General features: G+C 46.0%; 1 protein-coding gene across 6 annotated transcripts in view; it reads left to right on the top strand.

Annotated features, from left to right (window-relative positions):
* Window positions 1-22560, top strand: part of LOC106602365 (lipopolysaccharide-responsive and beige-like anchor protein) — a 334228-nt gene that overhangs the window by 87728 nt on the left and 223940 nt on the right. For 4 of the 6 annotated variants that reach the window (XM_045716596.1, XM_045716595.1, XM_045716593.1 and 1 more), the window contains 8 exons: window positions 6342-8057; window positions 8294-8475; window positions 11283-11436; window positions 12151-12331; window positions 18354-18484; window positions 19407-19514; window positions 19978-20119; window positions 20358-20706. In XM_045716596.1, the coding sequence (XP_045572552.1) occupies window positions 6342-8057; window positions 8294-8475; window positions 11283-11436; window positions 12151-12331; window positions 18354-18484; window positions 19407-19514; window positions 19978-20119; window positions 20358-20706 (2963 nt within the window). The remainder of the gene's footprint in view (window positions 1-6341; window positions 8058-8293; window positions 8476-11282; window positions 11437-12150; window positions 12332-18353; window positions 18485-19406; window positions 19515-19977; window positions 20120-20357; window positions 20707-22560) is intronic. The other 2 variants (XM_045716597.1, XM_045716594.1) reach the window with 2 other exon arrangements.

Raw genomic sequence — 22560 nt, 5'->3', positions numbered from 1 at the left:
AACCCCGTCAGACGGTCAACCAAACTCTGTCTCACGGAGAGACGCAGGGCTTCTGGATGGGTTTCTATACGTCTCTGTGGATTGCCAACTCTTTCTCTTGCTCTTCCAATCTGTTCTCTCTTCTCTTTTTAGCTACGTCCTTTTCTCTTTTTCATTATTTTGTGAACAAACACACACACACACACACACACACACACACACACACACACACTCTCCCCCGCTCTCATTCGCTCTCCTCTTACTTTCTCTCTCTTTCTTTAGCACTCTGAAATTAGACTCCACTCACCTCGCTGCCCTTTCTCCTACCTCAGCTTCTCCAGGACGCTCAGCCATCAAGGTCTATCTCAAGTCTCTATCCAACCAGTCAGGGGCTTCCTTGTTTAAGTTGGATCCTGACAATAATAACAGTCTCAGAGGAAATGTCCAAAGATCCCTCCTAGCCTCAATGACCCACTCACTCATAGATGAATAGTGACTGACTAACAGAGAAGTGCCTCTCTCTCGGTGCCCATCAGATCCAGCCTGGTGGAAATCTTGTGCTGATTATGATGTGAAAACGGCAGTGTGCTGGCTTAATGGAATCACTTTTTTTCCCCTCTTCCATCCCTTCTAGTCGTTTATTTATGTATTGAGTTTCCCACTCTTTAGTTAAACATAAACTACCGGCTCTTCTTATTTCAGAAACTCAATTTAAAAAAGGCTGTTTAAAAATGAATTGTTGATATTGGATTACGGAGCCAGGTTCCAAGGCAGTGAAGTAATTTGGTCGGCGTCGGATTGTGGTGTGGGTGGTTTATAAAGCTTGGCAGATTGGAGGTTGGTGGAGGGAAACTAGGCTAGTTTTTGTGTTGAGGTGGATGTCTATGGAGTTCTGAGGATGTAGGGATGGATAAAGGCCACTAGGGGGCACAGTTACACCATTTGGCTCCGTCTCTCTCCTCAGGACTGGCTTGGTTGCACAGTATTTGCTAGACCAAAAGCTCTCGACCTCAACATTTACGTACCCAACCTCAACCCAGTCCGTGTGTATCCAACCTAAAGGTTGTAAGCGAAAAAATAACTTTGTGTATCCACTATCATATCTGACTGAAGGATTTCTCATATCATTGCTAAGGACAGTGCTGAGTAAATATGTAGTTGTGGAGATGTGGGGGGAAAAAAACAAAGAAAGCTACAAAATGACATCACCGCCAATTCTGGCTAGACTGTTCCAAATTATTCTGCTGCCGTTTCTGCATTTTTGCCTTGGACTTTAAGTGGCTTATCGTGACAGTCATTTTTCAGTAATTTCCTTTTTGTGATGTAATTTTGTACTAAAACTGTTCATAGACAAACGACTGGGACTATTTCACTTCAGAGTTTTACACAAGCTTAAACATCAAATCGCGAATATTGCTTTCTACACCGTAGACTGTAGCAGTAAATACACAGCGTCTTACTTATTCACGAGACCTTTAAAAAATGTACTTTATTTCCATGAAAGCACACCATGAATGATTCTTCACATATTTATTGATATATTGTATATTAAAGAATAGTTTTGCAGAAACATTACCCTTTTAAATTAGCTGGGAGCGGATGCGAAGACGCATGTTAAAAGTCCTAGGCTTGTCCAATTGACATCAGTCCTGTGCAGTACAAAACAAACCCAAAGTGACTGTTTATTTGTAAATAACACCTTGTGTATTTAGGGTTGTGTGTCGCCCCGAGCGTATTAATGTAGCACGTTTTCACATGGCCACAATCACACGCTGTTCTGTACTTTCACTTTACTACACTGCCATACCAGCCGCTGTGCGAGTGAGTAGAGGAATTGATCATTCTCTTCAGTACTGGACAGATGGTAATTGCCCTTTTCCTATAATTGCACAAGATTAATGCTCTTGCTGCCTAGCTCTGTTTACAGTGTCCCAGCACTAATCTAAAAACAGCTCCACACACACACCACACACACCACACACACACACACACACCACACACCACACACACACACACACACACACACACACACACACACACACACACACACACACACACACACACACACACACACACACACACACACACACACACACACACACACACACACACACACACACACACAGAGTCCCATGCAGTCTTTGAATTGGGTAGGTGCGGCGGGCACTAGCCATCCAGATACATGCATTTGCTATAAAATAAAAAAAAGCTGGAGAAACTCAATTGCAATTTTATTGTCCAGTTTGATAGATTTCCTGCCACCTCTGTAGCACCAGAGCTGTTTGTCACTGTTGCTCTCTCCTCCCACGGCTGCAGGGTGTGTGTGTGTGTGTGTGTGTGTGTGTGTACACCACTCTCTCCCTCTACCCACACACATTGTCTCCTCCTTCGCTCTGAGGTTTCGAGAAAGCCTATTCTGAACACATTGAATATTCATCCTTAGCTGCACCTCAACAATCAGAGAAACAAGACCTCATCAATTTAACCAGCCCACCGGGAGCATCCCGATAAATACAGACACACATTCAGAAATATCTACATACTGGATGCACACACCTTCTCCTATGCACCTAAGCCTCTATCCAGTTCATTATTTATATGCAATTTGGAACACATTGTGTACATTATGCAGTTGAAAAGAAGTGCCTCTGTTCTTATGTGAATTTTTATGAGAATCACATAAATTCATTTATACATTTCCCACAAAAATAACGTTGTGTTTTTAAGTCATGATTTGTTATTACATGAACACTGAATCCTGTATCACTGATATATTACCTACATAATTACATGACCTCTGCCTAATGTAGTCTTCCTGCTCTTTTCAAATCCAGAATTCTGGATAAATAAGGTGATATTAAACATTCACTTATAGCCTCTTTTTAATCATAATAACCAAACCTGTACACATCAGTGGTGGAAAAGACAGAGTTTTCATCCTGCATCAATATTTACAGTAGTTGGTTATCTGTACTACAGTATATTTAACATGGCCAGAGGGTGAGAGAGAGGGCCATAGAGGGAGATTTTCAGAAATGGCTTCCATCTTTCCTTGCCTGCCCAGACTGAGCTAAAGCAGCACTAGTCTAGATGACCAGTTCAGGTGGCTTCCAGATCTCCCTGGATATAGTCTGCTGCAGACTCCTGAATGGTCACCTGGGGTAATATGAAATGATGTGATTGGATCACTGGGACCTGCTGGGGGACTATAGTTGCAATTGAACATGTATGACTGTCTGGCATATCCTGTGTGTGTGTGTTTGCAGTCAAAGGTCACGCCTGTGTGTAACTGTTGGTTGTGTGGGGTGAGTGCACATGTGTATGAAAAGTATGATGAATGCACACCTTTTCTGTATGAATGAACATATATGTTAGTGTCTGTGTGCGCGCCCATGTGTGTACACAAATGTGTGTGTCCTTTATCTGAGCCAGAGCAGCAGCAGGCTTTGTGCCGCAGTGTGAGCAGACCAGGCAGATGTTTCTGCAGGTGGGCCTGCTGACACCACACACACACACACACACACACACACACGATGCCTTTCTCCCAGCTCTGCACACAAATGAGTTGGATTTGTGGAAGATTTCTGAAACGGTCATCAGTGTGTGAAGGACTCCATACCCTTCTAGCTTCAACAGTCAGCTTCTCTCTAGTATCCACCTTGTGGAAATGATGGCATCAGACATAAACCGATAAAGCGACATTAGTGCAGGTGTGCTTGTAAAGCAGAAGAAACCAGATGGGGCTTTCAGATATAGTCCTATTTGAATCATGTCTATTTGTAGCCTTGTATTAGATCAATAGCAGCTTGTACACATTACAAACGGTGTGTTTACTCTAATGTGGATGCTAGTTCTCTACTAGCAGCAGTTCACAAGACACAAGGGAGTATGGATCCACAGTACAAAGCCTCCCAGTACTGAGCCACAGCATGTTGAGATGTAGCTTCTAGACTCTCTCTCTCTATTGTTCAGCCTTAATGCTGAGATGGACACATCGACAACTCCACAAAGGAGATGGAAGTACAGGACATGCAGAACATTGACCAGGGCTGCTCACATACACGGATACACACACACACACACACACACACACACACACACACACACACACACACACACACACACACACAAATGACGGTGTACAGGACTTCTCATAGGGTAAACTGTAGGCCTAGTGTGTGTTGTATAGAAGTTCCACAGTGCTGAAGCTGAGCAGTGGGAGTTATTGGGATATCTACGTATTACCTTAGTTTCCCTAAATGAACCTGTATCTGGTCCTACTTAGAACTGTCTGGTGGCCCACCTGTGGACCCTGTCCCATAGCTTGGGAACCCAACTGTGTGAGCTATAGGAGGACAATGTAACTGTCTGGCTGTCCTTCACCATGTGGTCTTAATGGACTCCCTTTTGGTTCCCAAAGACATCACCAGTCAGTGCTCTGCTCGGATTCCTGCTTCACATCATCAGGGGAAAATGATCCAGGGAAGGAGAGAGAGAGAGAAAGGGAGAACAAGATAAAGGGAGAGGGAGAAAAACAGAGTGAAAGGAAGAGTTCCGTCCAGGCAGGACTGCGGCAGGCAGTGCAGGCAGAGACAGACGACATTGATTTGGGAGGAGGGAGGAATTGCATTTAGCTAATTGGATTAGAGCCGCGCTGGCTTTCCCCATTTCCCCATTGTTTTGTGGTCGCCGCCTATCTATTGATCTCAATGGGACTCCCAGGCCCTAACCTGCTATAGGGGGTTCCCCCGGACCAGTGGTGAGCCACCCAGCCTCACACCACACAGCCTGCGGTCTGGGGCCCAAACTGATCTCTGAACAGTTGTTAAATGGACTAAGAGAAGAATGGAGGACTGCAGCCAAAACCCTGCATTGCGTTCAGATTTTAAATTGGTCTGCATTGTGATGTCAGTTTGTATTATATTGAGTTGAAATGAGATGTCTGGATTAGAATACAGTTTGTTTACAGGTGGGGTGTTTAGAGGGATATTGAAATTTGATAACAATTTTTTTTTCAGTTTGTCATTTATTTTTGTTTATATTGCAATTTGTAAGGTCGATTTGCAGCTCTGTGATTTGGCTACAGACAGCGCGTCCAGCTAATAGCTGTCAGGTTAGAATAGCCTGCACTGTTTTCCTACACTACCATAAAAATATTCCATACCCCTAACCAAGATGTGGACTAGAATTAAATTAGACCAGATTGGCTAAACTGATGCCTTGGCCACCCAGTGCTGCTGGTCTCTTATTGTAGCTCTACGCTAACCACCGTTTCAAATACAGTACTCCCATTCTAATGGTAATTCAATCTTTATAGAAACCCATTTAAGGCCAACATGCATCATTTTAATGTACTGCATCGCAGTGTGACGTTATTCCACTGACTAACCACTCCAGTGTAGTTTCCATATGGTCACACTGCTCTACTTTGAATGCAATGCAGGATGTTTTTAATTGGTAAAAAATGCTAAATGTCAAATGAAGCAGAAACTAATGGGGGGGAGGAGAAGGCTAAGTCACTAGACTGTGATCGTTAAACCGGAGAGAGAAGGCCTTTACTATCGGTGCGTTTAGAAAGGCCTCTTTACATTTCTACTCTGAGAAAACAGATATGGATTAACAATCCCAGCCAACCCAGTACCAGAAGAGTAATGACCAGCCTTGTAGCCATCTAATTTAGAACATTAATGACTAACGCCTAATTAATTACAAATAGTCAGGCATTCTCTCTCTGTCTCTCTCTCTAAATGTTCTTAGTTAAAAGCAGTGTAGATGATCTAGTTTGGATGTATTTTCTCCCTCTTTACTCCCCTTTGACTTTCTGTCCTCAGAGCCACAGTGATTAATGCAGGGTCTTAAATTAGGAGAGGGATGATTTGCCGATGACACACAGACACGAACGCTGTTCAACTGGCAGACACACACTTTACAGTATCTACTAACTAATCTATGACTGCTAACATGGATGGGTGACGGTCTCTTCCTCAAATGCCACAGCAGATAATTGTTCTCTATAGACTCCCAGATGGTGAAGCGATGATACTCTGGACATGTCACTGACCCTCAGTCATTGGGGGCGGCAGGTAGCCTAGCGGTTAAGAGCATTGGGCCAGTAACCCGGAAGGTCACTGGTTCGACTCCCCGAGCCGACTAAGTGAAAAATCTATCGACGTGCCCTTGAGTAAGGCACTTAACCCAAATTGCTCCTGTAAGTCGCTCTGGATAAGAGCGTCTGCTAAATGACTAAAATGTAAAAAATCTATTATCTATGTAGCTAAAATCTGGTCTAAAGTTTGTTGTTGGCCCCACGTGGAGCCTGTCAAACGAAACTAACACTTTGCTTTGTTTGTTTATGTTTGCAGGTGACCTTTGAGCAGCACAAGGAGAACCTGGCCCGTATGTTCCGTCAGTACCAGAGACTGGGCTCCGAGGGCGATGCGGCTGGTATCCGGACCATTTCCGGGGCCAGCCGAGACTCTGAGATTCTGGGCCAGCTCCGGACCAACAGGGATCAGGGGGAGGAGACTGCCCCCTCCACCGTGATCGAGCTCACCATTGACCCAGAGGGGGTGTCCCAGAACCAGGAGTCCCCCAACACTACCCCTCCCTCAGCAACCTCAACAGCATCTGCCTCCACCCCCAGCCCTCCAGAGAGAGAAGGAGATAGAAGTCAGAGGGGTCAAGCACCCATAACTGTGTCCAACATGCTGGCCAGAGCTGAAGAAGAGGAGAAAGAGGAACTACAGCAGGTCCAGAATCAGATCTCTGAGGATCAGAGAGGAGGTGCTGGTGACAGACCTGAAGCTACTACACAGGAGACTGAAGCTAAACTTACTGAGGATAAAGTCAGCAGTAAGACCGTTGAGGCCATGGCTGAGACTGAGACCGCCACAGACAAGACTGATGATGCTGCAGCATCTAGCACAGCTGAAACAGACGAAGCGACCAAGCCAGGAACTGATGTCGCGAAGGTGGCTAAAACAGAAACAAGCGACGGTGCTAAAACATCTGATACTGACAAAGTAGTAAGACCTCAAACGGATGGAGAGAAGGGGTCAGAAACGCACAGCTACAAAGCCGCCAACGTTCTTATGTCTGAAGATTCCCTGAATGAACCCAAGGAACCGGAACTGGCAAAGCAACCGGAGGAACAGGTCTCTGCTGCGGTCTCGGCTTGCCAGAAGGGCAGCGTGGCGGAGGGGTCAGCAGTCGGGGCATCTGTCCAGTCAGTCAGTGACCAGGTCCGACCCAGCTCCACCGACGACAGCATGGAGGAATCCTCTTTTGTCTCTGCCGCTGGTGGAGAGGAGCAAGAAAAGGAGACAGAGGAGGTGAAGACAGAGGAGGTGAAGACAGAGGAGGTGAAGAAAGAGGAGGTGAAGACAGAGGAGGTGAAGACAGAGGAGGTTGTAGTTGAGGAGGAGAAGATGGAAGAGGTTAATGCAGAGGAGATCAAGACGGAGGAGGTTGTAGTTGAGGAGGAGAAGATGGAAGAGGTTAATGCAGAGGAGATCAAGACGGAGGAGGTTAAAACTGAAAAGAAGAAGGAAGAGGAGAGTGTTGCTGAGGTCACAAAGTCAGCAGTAGAAAGTCAAGAGACACCACCTGCTTCTGTTCCTGAGGAGAGTCAGACCCAACCCCCTCAAATGGAGGAGATTGACCTTGACCCGTCTGCACCAGGCACCCTCCCCACCAACACAGGGCCAGCACAGCAGCCTTTAGAGTCCACAACATCGCCCCCTACAGCCCTGGAGGCTATACTACCAACACCAGCAGCAGTAGGGGCCACTGTCTCTAAATCTGACACCTCACAGGCTGTAGCACCAACAGAGGCCCCCAGCACCAAGGCGATCCAGCCAGAAGCCCCACAGGCCTCAGGGGCCACAGAGGCCCCCAGCACCAGGACTGATACCTCTCCGAAGGTAGCCTCTGCTACTGCTGTGGAGGCAGGGAAAGACAGTGCAGCAGAGGGCCCTGGCTCTGCCACCAAGACCAAAGAGATCCACATTGCCAGGCTGGATGTGTCCAGTGTGGCCTCAGACACAGAGAGATTGGAGCTAAAGGAGACCTCAACACCTGTATGTCATCACTGCTTTCATCTATTTACTGGTCTTAACATGTATTTACATGTATATTGTGTATTTCACGATAAGTGCTTTATAATGTACAGTATGTACGTGGGTATGGCTATATGGCTAAAGCTAATCCTGTTTATATTTATATGGCTAATGCTAAAGCCAAAGCTAATCCTGTTTATATATATATATATATAATGCTAATGCTGCTGCTAACCGTCTTGAGTGCTGTACCACAGGAAGTTCCTCAGGGCGACGCTGCTGCAGCCGGTGCCTCAGGAGGCCAGGCCAGAGAGAGCAGCAGCTCCTCCGCTCGCTCCACCATGTTTCGTATTCCAGAGTTCCGTTGGTCTCACATGCACCAGCGCCTGCTCACAGACCTGCTCTTCTCCATCGAGACTGACGTGCAGATGTGGAGGAGGTAAAGGAGGGGAGTTGGTTGAAATACATGGAGAATTGCGTAGCATTTTGATCTGATTTCTAACACCAGAAGGAATGGTTGCAGGACAGGCGACTTTCCAACTCACTAACTTACAACAAAAAATACAGTCTATCCTGCAAACATTCTAATATCCAGGTCGGTGCTGTAAATGAGAATGTGCTCTCAGTCAACATGTAAAATAAGGGTTGAAAAAAACGGAGAGGTTTAAACAGAATAGATACAGTGCCTTTAGAAAGTATTCACACCCCTTGACTTTTTCCACATTGTGTTGTGTTACAGCCTGAATTTAAAATGGAGATTTTGTGTCACTGGCCTACACACAATATCCCATAATGTCAAACTGGATTTTTTTTAAAACAGATGAATAAATTATGAAAGCTGAAACATCTTGAGTCAATGGGTGTTCAACCCCTTTGTTATGGCAAGCCTAAATAAGACCGGGAGTAAAAATGTGCTTAATAAGTCACATAATAAGTTGCATGGACTCACTCTGTGTGCAATAATAGTATTTAACATGATTTTTTGACTACCTAATATATGTACTCCAGACATAAAATTATCTGTAAGGCCCCTCAGTCAAGCAGTGAATGAGAGACCATGAGTCCAATGGAGACTTTAAAACAGGTACAGAGTTTAATGGCTGCGATAGGAGGAAACTGAGGATGGATCAACAACATTGTAGTTACTCCACAATACTAACCTAGTTGACAGAGTGAAAAGAAGGAAGCCTGTACAGAACACAAATGTTCCAAAACATGCATCCTGTTTGCAACAAGGCACTAAAGTAATACTGCAAAAAATGTGCTAAAGTAATTCACTTTGGGGGGTTCAGGATAAAAATAAACAGAATGGAGCTAAGCACTGGTAAAATCCTAGAGGAAAACCTGGTTCAGTCTGCTTTCCACCAGACCCTGGGAGATGAATTCACCTTTCAGCAGGACAATAACCTAAAACACAAGGCCAAATATACAGTCGTGGCCAAAAGTTTTGAGAATGACACAAATATTAATTTTCACAATGTCTGCTGCTTCAGTTTGTATGATGGCAATTTGCATATACTCCAGAATGTTATGAAGAATGATCAGATGAATTGCAATTAATTGCAAAGTCCCTCTTTGCCATGCAAATGAACTGAATCTCCAAAAAACATTTCTACTGCATTTCAGCCCTGCCACAAAAGGACCAGCTGACATCGTGTCAGTGATTCTCTCGTTAGTGTGTGTTGACGAGGAGCGTTGACGAGGACAAGGCTGGAGATCACTCTGTCATGCTCATTGAGTTTGAATAACAGACTGGAAGCTTCAAAAGGAGGGTGGTGCTTGGAATCATTGTTCTTCCTCTGTCAAACATGGTTACCTGCAAGGAAACACATGCCGTCATCATTGCTTTGCACAAAAAGGGCTTCACAGGCAAGGATATTGCTGCCAGTAAGATTGCACCTAAATCAACCATTTATCGGATCATCAAGAACTTCAAGGAGAGCGGTTCAATTGTTGTGAAGAAGGCTTCAGGGTGCCCAAGAAAGTCCAGCAAGCGCCAGGACCGACTCCTAAAGTTGATTCAGCTGCGGGATTGGGGCACTGCCAGTTCAGAGCTTGCTCAGGAATGGCAGCAGGCAGGTGTGAGTGCATCTACATGCACAGTGAGGCAAAGACTTTTGGAGGATGGCCTGGTATCAAGAAGGGCAGCAAAGATGCCACTTCTCTCCAGGAAAAACATCAGGGACAGACTGATATTCTGTAAAAGGTACACGGATTGGACTGCTGAGGACTGGGGTAGACAAGTTGAGCGCTACCATCAGTCATGTGTCATGCCAACAGTAAAGCATCCTGAGACCATTCATGTGTGGGGTTGCTTCTCAGCCAAGGGAGTGGGCTCACTCACAATTTTGCCTAAGAACACAGCCATGAATAAAGAACGGTACCAACACATCCTCTGAGAGCAACTTCTCCCAACCATCCAGGAACAGTTTGGTGACGAACAATGCCTTTTCCTGCATTATTGATTATGCAAGAATGGGCTGCCATCAGTCAGGATGTGGCCCAGAAGTTAATTGGCAGCATGCCAGGGTGGATTGCAGAGGTCTTGAAAAAGAAGGGTCAACACTGCAAATATTGACTCTTTGCATCAACTTCATGTAATTGTCAATAAAAGCCTTTGACACTTATGAAATGCTTGTAATTATACTTCAGTATTCCATAGTAACATCTGACAAAAATATCTAAAGACACTGAAGCAGCAAACTTTGTGGAAATTAATATTTGTGTCGTTCTCAAAACTTTTGGCCACGACTGTACACTGGAGTTGTTTACCAAGATGACATTGAATGTTACAGTTTTGACTTGACTTGGAAATGGTTGTCTAGCAATGATCAACAACCAAGTTGATGGAGTTTGAATAATTTTGAAAAGAATAATGGCCAAATGTTGTAAAATCCAGGTGTGCAAAGCTCTTAGAGACTTACCCAGAAAGACTCACGACTGTAATCGCTGCCAAAGGTGCTTCTAGAAAGTGTTGACAAGGGAGTGTAAATACTTATGTAAATGAGATATTTCTGTATTTTATTTTCAATAAATTAGGAAACATTTCTAAAAACATGTTTTCACTTTGTCTTTATAATATTGAATCCATTTTGAATTCAGGCTGTAACACAACAAAATGTGGAATATGTCAAGGGGTATGAAAACTCTCTGAAGGCATTGATTGTGTTGTACATTGATTCAATGGTTATAATGTTTAGCTTCTATGTACCTCCGTGTAATTTATGCCTGTCTCCTCTCTCCCAGTCACTCCACTAAGACGGTGATGGACTTTGTGAACAGCAGTGAGAATGTGGTGTTTGTCCACAACACAGTGCACCTCATCTCTCAGGTGGTGGACAACCTCATCATGGCCTGTGGAGGCATCCTGCCCCTGCTTTCCGCTGCCACATCCTCCTCAGTGAGAGACTGTCTGTCCTGTCTGTCTGTCCTGTCTGTCTGTCCTGTCTGTCTGTCTGTCTGTCTGTCTGTCTGTCTGTCTGTCTGTCTGTCTGTCTGTCTGTCTGTCTGTCTGTCTGTCTGTCTGTCTGTCTGTCTGTCTGTCTGTCTGTCTCTCTGTGTCTGTGTCTGTCTGTCTGTCTGTCTGTCTGTCTGTGGTGTATGGCCACCGACAGGAGGTTATCCCTGTCCATCCATCCCCGTTGACCTTTCTCCAATCACATTAGACTACAGTTGGCCAGTGCTAACATGGTTAGTGTTTTTGTACTGTCTGACCCCAGTGACAGTAGCACTCCAGTATAACATAAACCCTGATGGACGTGTGGGCCTCTGTCTGTTCTCCCCTCCATACCACTCCCTTTACCGTTTACACTGGAAACAATGTCCAGTATGCACTGATGGCTGTGGCTACAGCAGGGGTCAATTCCATCATAATTAGATTCAGAGACGGGATTGAATTCAATGAGGATTTAATCTGATTGAAATCTAAAATGGACAGAGTGGAAATTGAATTGACAAGATGATGTTGCTCTGCAGACGTTGAACCATCTGTGGTATTTCCTTTCTTACCAAACATGGTCCCTAAGTTGACTAATAGCTACATGTCATCATTAGGTTTGGATTTGACAGTAATGATGCTAGTGATGGTGGTGTTTGTTCCTCTTCTTCTCCTCAGCATGATCTGGAGAACATTGAGCCGTCCCAGGGTCTGTCAGTGGAGGCGTCTGTCACCTTCCTGCAGCGCCTCATCAACCTGGTGGATGTTCTGATCTTCGCCTCCTCCCTCAACTTCACCGAGATCGAGGCTGAGAAGAACATGTCCTCTGGGGGTATCCTCAGACAGAGCCTTCGCCTGGGTACGTATGGAAGAACCTCTCTGCCTCTCTCTTCTCCTCCATCCCTTCTGGTCTTTTCCATCTCTTCACATCTCCTCTCCCCGTTCCCATCTTCTCTTCCTGTTCTGCTTTCCCTTCTTGTTTCCCTCTTTTCCTCATCTCTTCACTTCATCCTTCTCCCTTTACTTCATCCTTCTCCCTTTACTTCCTCCTTCTCCCTTCACTTCCTCCTTCTCCCTTTACTTCCTCCTTCTCCCTTTACTTCCTCCTTCTCCCTTTACTTCCTCCTTCTCCTTTTACTTCCTCCTTCTCCCTTCACTTCATCCTTTTCTCACCCTTTACCTCCTCATTCACCTCTTTTTATCGATCCCCCTCTATATCAGACTGCAGTAGACTCTAATAGCAGCCTGATCTGCCAAAGCTCTCCATAGTGTGTCCTCTCTCTTTCTCGCTCTCTCTCTTCGCTCGTAGCAGCCCTTTCTTATCTTGTTATTATAACCCCTCTGCGCTGCAGCGCTCTAAAATGGCTGCCTATGATTAGTCGATTCCCCGTAATGGCCCTGGCTGTAGCCCTAGGCCTGCCTCTCTCTCTCTCTCGTTCTCTTTCTCTTTCTCTGCCTCATGTTCCAGTCTATTAAAGTAACCCCGTGACAGCTCCGAGACACGGCTAGACCCCTGCTCTGCTAGCTGAATAAAATATACTTCAAATGCTTTACATTATTCATTTTATTCAGGCACTGCATTACACCAACCACCTTATCCAACCTCCAACTCACCCCTCATCCAACTCCTAAGCTCCCTAGTACAGTAAGACTATGCATGGTGATTTAAACCATCTGCTCCATTTGGGTAATGGGCCGTGCTCCGGTATCCATTTTTGCTTTTAAATACTCCTTACAAACTAGCTCGTAAACAAAATGGTCGCCCTGTACGCCACCTTGTTCAGCTGATAGCCAGTCGCGTTTTTTTTCTGGGTTTATCCCAATGGCCATTCTCATTGGTGGGGAGCTCGGTGGAGAGAGTGATGCTGTCGTAGCACATGCCTGCTTTTAGAGAGCTGCCGTTATGAGATAAATTTTTGATGAGGTATTCTTTCCCTGTTGCTGGTGCAGTAATCTGATTTGGGTAGACTGTAACAAGGTTTCAAGGGGGAACTTAGACACACACACACACAAACAAACACACTGCCTCTCCTGAAGGCCTTAATGTAAAACTCCAGACCATTCCAGATGAAATACTTCCACCTCTAATCTAGACGGTTCAGAGTTTACATTTGTCAGTTGTCAAATACAGAAATGAGGGAGGGGCTAAAAGAAGGATCGAAAGCTAAATAGAAAGCGGTGCTCGGAATATAGCACCACAATATATCATATTAATAAGAATTTGTTCTTAACTGACTTGCCTAGTTAAATAAAGGTCAAATAAAATATTAGAAATAAAAAAATGCCCCCTTGCCGGGCCAGGAGCCAGAAACCTACCTGAAGTTATTACATTTTACATTTTAGTCATTTAGCAGACGCTCTTATCCAGAGCGACTTACAGTAGTGAATGCATACATTTCATTTCATGCATTTTTATTATTATTATTATTATATATTTTTTTGTACTGGCCCTCCGTGGGAATCGAACCCACCACCCTGGCGTTGCACACACCATGCTGGCGTTGCAAACACCATGCTCTACCAACTGAGCCACAGGGAAGGCCAAGTTATCAAACAGTGGATATTGTACCTCATGTTCTGTGAGGTAGTTTGTTACCCAGGCACGACCCACATGCAGTGAGGCACCATTGTCATCCAATATTGAATGAACCCCATGCAGAGTTTGGATACAGTGAGAACTAGTGTGACCTTGGATACAGGGAGAACTAGTGTGACCTTGGATACAGTGAGAACTAGTGTGACCTTGGATACAGGGAGAACTAGTGTGACCTTGGATACAGGGAGAACTAGTGTGACCTTGGATACAGGGAGAACTAGTGTGACCTTGGATACAGGGAGAACTAGTGTGACCTTGGATACAGTGAGAACTAGTGTGACCTTGGATACAGGGAGAACTAGTGTGACCTTGGATACAGTGAGAACTAGTGTGACCTTGGATACAGGGAGAACTAGTGTGACCTTGGATACAGGGAGAACTAGTGTGACCTTGGATACAGGGAGAACTAGTGTTACCTTGGATACAGTGAGAACTAGTGTGACCTTGGATACAGGGAGAACTAGTGTGACCTTGGATACAGTGAGAACTAGTGTGACCTTGGATACAGGGAGAACTAGTGTGACCTTGGATACAGGGAGAACTAGTGTGACCTTGGATACAGGGAGAACTAGTGTGACCTTGGATACAGGGAGAACTAGTGTGACCTTGGATACAGGGAGAACTAGAGTGACCTTGGATACAGGGAGATCTAGTGTGACCTTGGATACAGGGAGAACTAGTGTGACCTTGGATACAGGGAGAACTAGTGTGACCTTGGATACAGGGAGAACTAGTGTGACCTTGGATACAGGGAGATCTAGTGTTACCTTGGATACAGTGAGAACTAGTGTTGGGGCTAGGGGAGCAGGGAGAGAAGAGGTGAACGCTGTTGTCCAGGTGGACTGGACCTTGTTCCAAGAGTTCAATTCTTTCTCTTTCTCAACCGTTCCTCACTTCTCACTTTCTGTCTCTCCCCAATTCTCTCTTTTCTCTGCTTCTCTCTGTCTCCTCCTGTCTTGCTTTTTTGGTTGCTCGTTCTCTCACTACTTCACCCCTGGACTACCTGAAGGGCCGCCCCCAGGTGGTGAAGGTAGGCAACAACACCTCCACTACGCTGATCCTCAACACAGGGGCCCCACAAGGGTGCGTGCTCAGACCCCTCCTGTACTCCCTGTTCACCCATGACTGCGTGGCCGCGCATGTCTCCAACTCAGTCATCAGGTTTGCAGACGACACAACAGTGGTATGCCTGATTACCAACAACGACGAGTCAACCTACAGGGAGGAGGTGAGGGCCCTGGAGGAGTGGTGCCAGGAAAATAACGTCTCCCTCAACGTCAACAAAATGAAGGTGCTGATCATGGACTTCTGCAGACAGTCATCCACATTGATGGGACCGTAGAGGAAAGGGTGAAAGTTCCTCAGTGTACACATCACTGACAATCTGAAATGGTCCATCCACACAGACAGTGTGGTAAAGACCTCGGAGGCTGAAGAAATTCTGCTTGGCCCCTAAGACCCTCATAATCTTCTATAGATGCACCATTAAGAGCATCCTGTCAGGCTTTATCACCGCCTGGTACGGCAACTGCATTGTCCACAGCCACAGTGCTCTCCAGCCTAATTCTTCACCAGGGGCAGTGTGCCTTCCTCCAGGACATCTTCAGCACCCAGTGTGAAAGCAAGGACAAGAAGATTATCAAGGACCTCAGCAACGGTCTGTTCACCCTGCTAACATCTAGAAGGCGGTTACTGTACAGGTTCATCAAAGCTGGGATCGAGAGACTGAAAAACAGCTTCTATCTCCAACCCCTATTACTAGCCATCAGACTGTTAAATAGTCACCACTAGCTGACCACCGTCCAGTACCCTACTCATCCCTGCACCTTAGACACTGCTGCCCTATGTACATAACACAAACTCAAAAAAGTTCTGGGACACTGTAAAGTCCTTGGAGAATAAGAGCACCTCCTCCCAGCTGCCCACTGCACTGAGGATAGGAAACTCTGTCACGATAAATCCACGATAATTGAGAATTTCAATAAGCATTTTTCTATGGCTGGCCATGCTTTCCACCTGGCTACCCCTACTCCGGTCAACAGCACTGCACCCCCCCACAGCAACTCGCCCAACCCTTCCCCATTTCTCCTTCTCCCAAATCCAGTCAGCTGATGTTCTGAAAGGGCTGCAAAATCTGGACCCCTACAAATCAGCCGGGCCAAACAATCTGGACCCTTTCTTTCTAAAATTATCTGCCGAAATTGTTGCAACCCCTATTACTAGCCTGTTCAACCTCTCATGTCATCTGAGATTCCCAAAGATTGGAAAACAGCTGCGGTCATCCCCCTCTTCAAAGGGGGTGACACTCTAGAACCAAACTGCTACAGACCTATATCTATCCTACCCTGCCTTTCTAAAGTCTTCGAAAGCCAAGTCAACAAACAGATTACCGACCATTTCGAATCCCACCGTACCTTCTCCGCTATGCAATCTGGTTTCAGAGCTGGTCATGGGTGCACCTCACCCACGCTCAAGGTCCTAAACGATATCTTAACCGCCATCGATAAGAAACAATACTGTGCTGCCGTATTCATTGACCTGGCCAAGGCGGTCGACTCTGTCAATCACCACATCCTCATCGGTAGACTCAATAGTCTTGGTTTATCAAATGTTTGCCTCGCCTGGTTCACCAACTACTTCTCTGATAGAGTTCAGTGTGTCAAATCGGAGGGCCTGTTGTCCGGGCCTCTGGCAGTCTCTATGGGGGTGCCACAGGGTTCAATTCTTGGGCTGACTCTTTTCTCTGTATACATCAATGATGTCGCTCTTGCTGCTGGTGAGTCTCTGATCCACCTCTACGCAGACGACAACATTCTGTATACTTCTGGCGCTTGTTTGGACACTGTGTTAACTACCCTCCAGACGAGCTTCAATGCCATACAACACTCCTTCCGTGGCCTCCAACTGCTCTTAAATACAAGTAAAACTAAATGCATGCTCTTCAACCAATCGCTGCCTGCACCTGCCCGTCCGTCCAGCATCACTACTCTGGACGGTTCTGACTTAGAATATGTGGACAGCTACAAATACCTAGGTGTCTGGTTAGACTGTAAACTCTCCTTCCAGACTCACAGCAAACATCTCCAATCCAAAGTTAAATCTAGAATTGGCTTCCTATTTCGCGTCAAAGCATCTTTCACTCATGCTGCCAAACATACCCTCGTAAAACTGACCATCCTACCGATCCTCGACTTCGGCGATGTCATTTACAAAATAGCCTCCAATAACCTACTCAATAAATTGGATTCAGTCTATCACAGTGCCATCCGTTTTGTCACCAAAGCCCCATATACTACCCACCACTGCGACCTGTATGCTCTCGTTGGCTGGCCCTCGCTTCATACTTGTCGCCAAACCCACTGGCTCCAGGTCATCTACAAGACCCTGCTAGGTAAAGTTCCCCCTTATCTCAGCTCGCTGGTCACCATAGCAGCACCCACCTGTATCATGCGCTCCAGCAGGTATATCTTTCTGGTCACCCCCAAAGCCAATTCCTCCTTCGGCCGCCTCTCCTTCCAGTTCTCTGCTGCCAATGACTGGAACGAACTTCAAAAATCTCTGAAACTGGAAACACTTATCTCCCTCACTAGCTTTAAGCACCAGCTGTCAGAGCAGCTCACAGATTACTGCACCTGTACGTAGCCCATCTATAATTTAGCCCAAACAACTACTTCTTCCTCTTCTTGTATATAGACTTATTTTTCTACTATATTATTGACTGTATGTTTGTTTTACTCCATGTGTAACTGTGTTGTTGTATGTGTCAAACTGCTTGCTTTATCTTGGCCAGGTCTTAATTGTAAATGAGAACTTGTTCTCAACTTGCCTACCTGGTTAAATAAAGGTGAAATAAAATAAATAACATAAATAGTCAATGAACACTGGTAACTTTAATAATGTTTACATACTGTTTTACCCACTTCATATGTATATACTATATTCTAGTCAAGGCTCATCCTATATAATTACTGTTGTACAGAACTTTTCTATTCATATACTGTCCATAATGTCTATACACACTATCATATGCATATATATTTATATTCCGGACTCAGACATGGCTCATTCTGATATTCCTTCATTTCTTTCCTTTTGGATTTGTGTGTATTGTTTTGTATTGTTAGGTATTACTGCACTGTTGGAGCTAGAAACATAAGCATTTTGCTGCACCTGCGATAACATCTTCAAAATATGTGTACGCAGCCTATTTTCTTTGACTTATACATCCACCGCAACACTCTCATTCTCTCTCTCATTCTCTCCAATATCTTATCTCTCTCTGCAGTGTGTGCCATGGCTGTGAGGAACTGTCTGGAGTGTCAGCAGCACTCTCACTTCAAGCCCAGCCAGGACAGCGCCCGCGGCCAGCAAGCCGTGCACAGCCTCATGGGAGCCCCCAAGTCCATGCCCGCGCAGGCAAGTAGTATCATCCCTCCTCACTGAGTCAGACTCTCTCTTCAATCCCCCACTTCTTCCCTCACTCTCTTCTCTCTCCCTCCTCTTTCTGTCATTTTGGGAATCTTGACTTTCTAGCAATACCCCCTCCCAAAAAAATGTTTTTACATTTCCCAATCTCCCTAGCAGACATGGAGAAATGCCATAATTGATGACATTTCTCCTCCTGTATATTAGTTGAATAGGATCACTGCACTTAGTGAATTGTAAGCATCCCTCTAAGTCATCCTTTGTCTTGTGTTGCATCCTAATAATTCCCCTGCAGGAACCCATCCCTTTGTGGTCCTCCCGATGTAATAGCAGAGTGTTATTATTGCATTAGCTGATATCTTATTGCATTACTTTGCCCGCTGTTATGTTACACTAGACAAGGCCCTTTGTCATTGTTGGCCTTTTGATTTGATATAGTGACTTCCAGTAAAAAAAAAAAAAAAAATCCCTGTTTTTCTTCCTGAAACCAGTGTGTAAAACCTCATTCATAATGCAGTGAGTGGCTCTATGGTAAATCCATTATGTTAAGGGTCTGAGTCTCAAGGGGATACACAACCTCCTGCAGAATGGGGCAGATACTGTACTGTATGTGGACTGGCCAACTATACACTTCCCATGGGTTGATTTTCAACACTCGGGCTACTGATGGTGGAATGGGCCGTTGTGGTTGACCTCTGCTAACACGTACACATTCCATGACAATCAGTTAGCATTTGTCATGTCTTAGACTTACAGAGAAGTCTAGTTTTGGACAGTGGGTAGAGTATAAAAACCGATAATGGTGTTTTCAGCATTAACCAGCAATGTGGGCTTACATTATTATGTCTGTCTCTGTATGTGTGCTTGCCTGCGTGTCTGTGTGTGCATGTGTATGTGTGTTCTACACCTGCAGAGCCCTGTTGATGTTGTGACAGGAGGGATGTCTCCCATCAGAGACATGGACCGTCTGCTACAGGAAATGGACATCAACCGCCTCAGAGCCGTGGTCTTCAGAGATATCGTGAGTTTACAAAGCTTTGATAAAGACTGAAGTTGAAATGAGTCAATTTTTCAAATAAATAACAGTACCTATGCATTGCAAGAACTTGTTATTGCTGTCTTTTTGGAAGACCCCATCATTTTCTTTTTTTAAATACTGTGAAGATGTAGGATCTTAATTTGAGCCAGTTTGCTACAGCAGGAAACTGTTCCTGCAGCAACAGGAAATGTGTATTATTATTATTATTACATTTTTGTAGGTGTTGATAAAATCAAGTCTGAAATTTCAAAGTGGAAATTACACATTTCAGAAGCCTTATTAAAACCTCAAATACACCACAAGTAAAAAAGAAATCCTGCATTGCAGGAAAGTTCTTCTGCAACAGGGTGATCAAATTAAGATCCTACATCTGTACGTATTCAAACATATTACAGACTGGCGGTGTACTGTATTATAGCTGTGTTGCGTGTGTGTTTTGGTAAAGGAGGACAGTAAGCAGGCTCAGTTCTTGGCCCTGGCCGTGGTTTACTTCATCTCTGTTCTCATGGTGTCCAAGTACCGAGACATCCTGGAGCCCCAAAACGACAAGAAACCCCCCCAGCGCAGCCAGTCTGCCAGGAGCGCAGGTACACACCTCCCCCATATGGCTACGCAGGAGCTGCATCTAGCAAGTGTCCATCCCTCAAGATGTCAATCTCTGTCTTATACATTAGTTATATATGGAATTTCCAATTGTCTTGATTGTGCCTTGAAATGTACTGGTGTGTTGATAGTCTTTATAGTAGTTTTACATTTTTGAAGCACGTAGAAGGTTCAGGTTTTTCTCAATGTTTATAAACCTCCTTTAATGTTTCCGCCCATCAGACAGTAATGCCGTCTCTGGCGGTCCCGAGCTGGAGAGCAGTGTGTCCCTCCGTCGCCGAGACTCTGGCATCGGGGATGACCATAGCTCCGTGGCCCCCAGCGAGGCAGACTCCACCGCCCAGGGGCCCGACGCCGTGTCCGAGGCCCTGTCCACCCTCTCCTCAGAGGTCAGGGGTCACAGAGACAACACCACGGCGGACGCCAGGGGCGGGAAGAACGTGAAGGACATCCTGCGCAGCTTGGTCTCGGCGCCTGCTGATGACATCATGGTGGACCCCAGCCTTCTTCCGCCGGCCTTCCTGGGAGCTGCTATGGGAAACAACCCCAACCAGTTCAGATCCTTTGACAGGTGCGTGGGCCACAGAGTTTAAGAATCAAGGGTCGGTCTCTCAAAGGCTGATCTCTGTGTCGGAGTCTGCTAACTTTTTAAATACCTCTTGACCTGGTTCACAGCCTCAACTCTTAACCCCTCCCTACCTTGAAACGGTCCAACATGAACATGTACTAAGTGAAGGCGAGGAAGCATCACATCAGAAACCCACTACCGTCACAGACCCCCTTTTAAACTCTTGTATCCCCCCCATCCCTGTAGCTCCCTGGTTTGCCTGTCGACGTGGCTTCTCAACACAAATAAACAGGACTACAAAGTACCTGTCTTCAGGAAAACACATCAAAACAATCGAGGCATCTGCCAGAAGCAGAGAGGAAGAGAGAGAGAGTAAGAGGGGAAAGAGAGAGAGAGAGAGAGAGAGTGATCTAAAAGACGACTCTGTGGCAGCCAGCAGGAAGCTGTTTCTTTTCACCTTGTCACTGATATTTAATAGCTTCTCTTTTTCGTCTCTCTCTCCCGGTCTTTCTTTCTCTCTGTCTGTCTCTCTGGTACTATAATAAGGGAAAGAGAAGCTGGCTAGATGGATCCCCTATGGAGTGAGGGGGCGAGCGGTCAGAGACTTAGCGGGAACGCAAGGCGGTGCTGTGTGTGGGTGGGTGTACTGTACCTATACAGACTATTCAGACATCTCTAAGTGAGAGAGAGCTGACGGACGGACTGAGGACGAGGTCTGGTTTGTATTTGGGGGAATTGTCCCTGTGGCACACCAGACACAAAGGAAGTGGGGAGAGAGAAAAAGCGAGGGGGAGAGAGAAAAAGCGAGGGGGAGAGAGAAAAAGCGAGCGGGAGAGAGAAAAAGCGAGGGGGAGAGAGAAAAGCGAGGGGGAGAGAGAAAAGCGAGGGGGAGAGAGAAAAGCGAGAGGGAGAGAGAAAAAGCGAGGGGGAGAGAGAAAAGCGAGGGGGAGAGAGAAAAAGCGAGGGGGAGAGAGAAAAAGCGAGGGGGAGAGAGAAAAAGCGAGAGGGAGAGAGAAAAAGCGAGGGGGAGAGAGAAAAAGCGAGGGGGAGAGAGAAAAAGCGAGGGGGAGAGAGAAAAAGCGAACAAGATCCCCCCCCCTCTCCACAGGAAAAGAGACACCTAGTCAAGGTTCTCATGCCAAGGAAGAAAGAAAGCGTTTCTCCATCACCCCCCCCACACACACACACACACACACACACACACACACACACACACACACACTCCTCCTCTTCCAATCGGTTGGAATTCAGAGGCATCCCTGTGATCCTCAGACTCTTTATCTGTGGAATGCTTTGTCAGGACTCTGGGCACTCCTCATATCTGGTGGGATTAGAGCGGCTCCTGGGGCCGTTAGCGTTGGAGAGGAGGAGAGCTGGAGAGCATAGAGTAACAGCTCTACCTCGCCACGGGGAGCCCCAGTCAGACCCCCAGCTGGCCCCAGCCCAGGCAGCTCCCGGCCCCTCTAACCCAGAGATGAAGGCCCGGCGGCTGGGGTTCCCAGGTCAGCACACACTTTCTCTGGCCTTCTACCTTTATCTCCCACCAGGATCCGCCTACCCTCACAGACCCCTGAAAGCTCTGGCTCGGAGATGCCTGGTTATCTTGATGGTTCCTGCTCTCTACTGCGTGGCTGTGCTCTGTGTTGAGGTCTGGGCTCTGCTCTCCCCTGCTCCTCTCTGTCTCAGGTCTACTATAATCTCTACCGTCTGTGTTGAGGTCTGGGCTCTGCTCTCCCCTGCTCCTCTCTGTCTCAGGTCTACTCTAATCTCTACCGTCTGTGTTGAGGTCTGGGCTCTGCTCTCCCCTGCTCCTCTCTGTCTCAGGTCTACTCTAATCTCTACCGTGTTGAGGTCTGG

Source organism: Salmo salar, chromosome ssa04 (assembly GCF_905237065.1).
Source record: "Salmo salar chromosome ssa04, Ssal_v3.1, whole genome shotgun sequence".
NCBI lineage: Eukaryota > Metazoa > Chordata > Actinopteri > Salmoniformes > Salmonidae > Salmo > Salmo salar.
The sequence above is the reverse complement of the archived record's forward strand: the minus strand, read 5'-3'. Positions and strand labels throughout refer to the sequence as shown.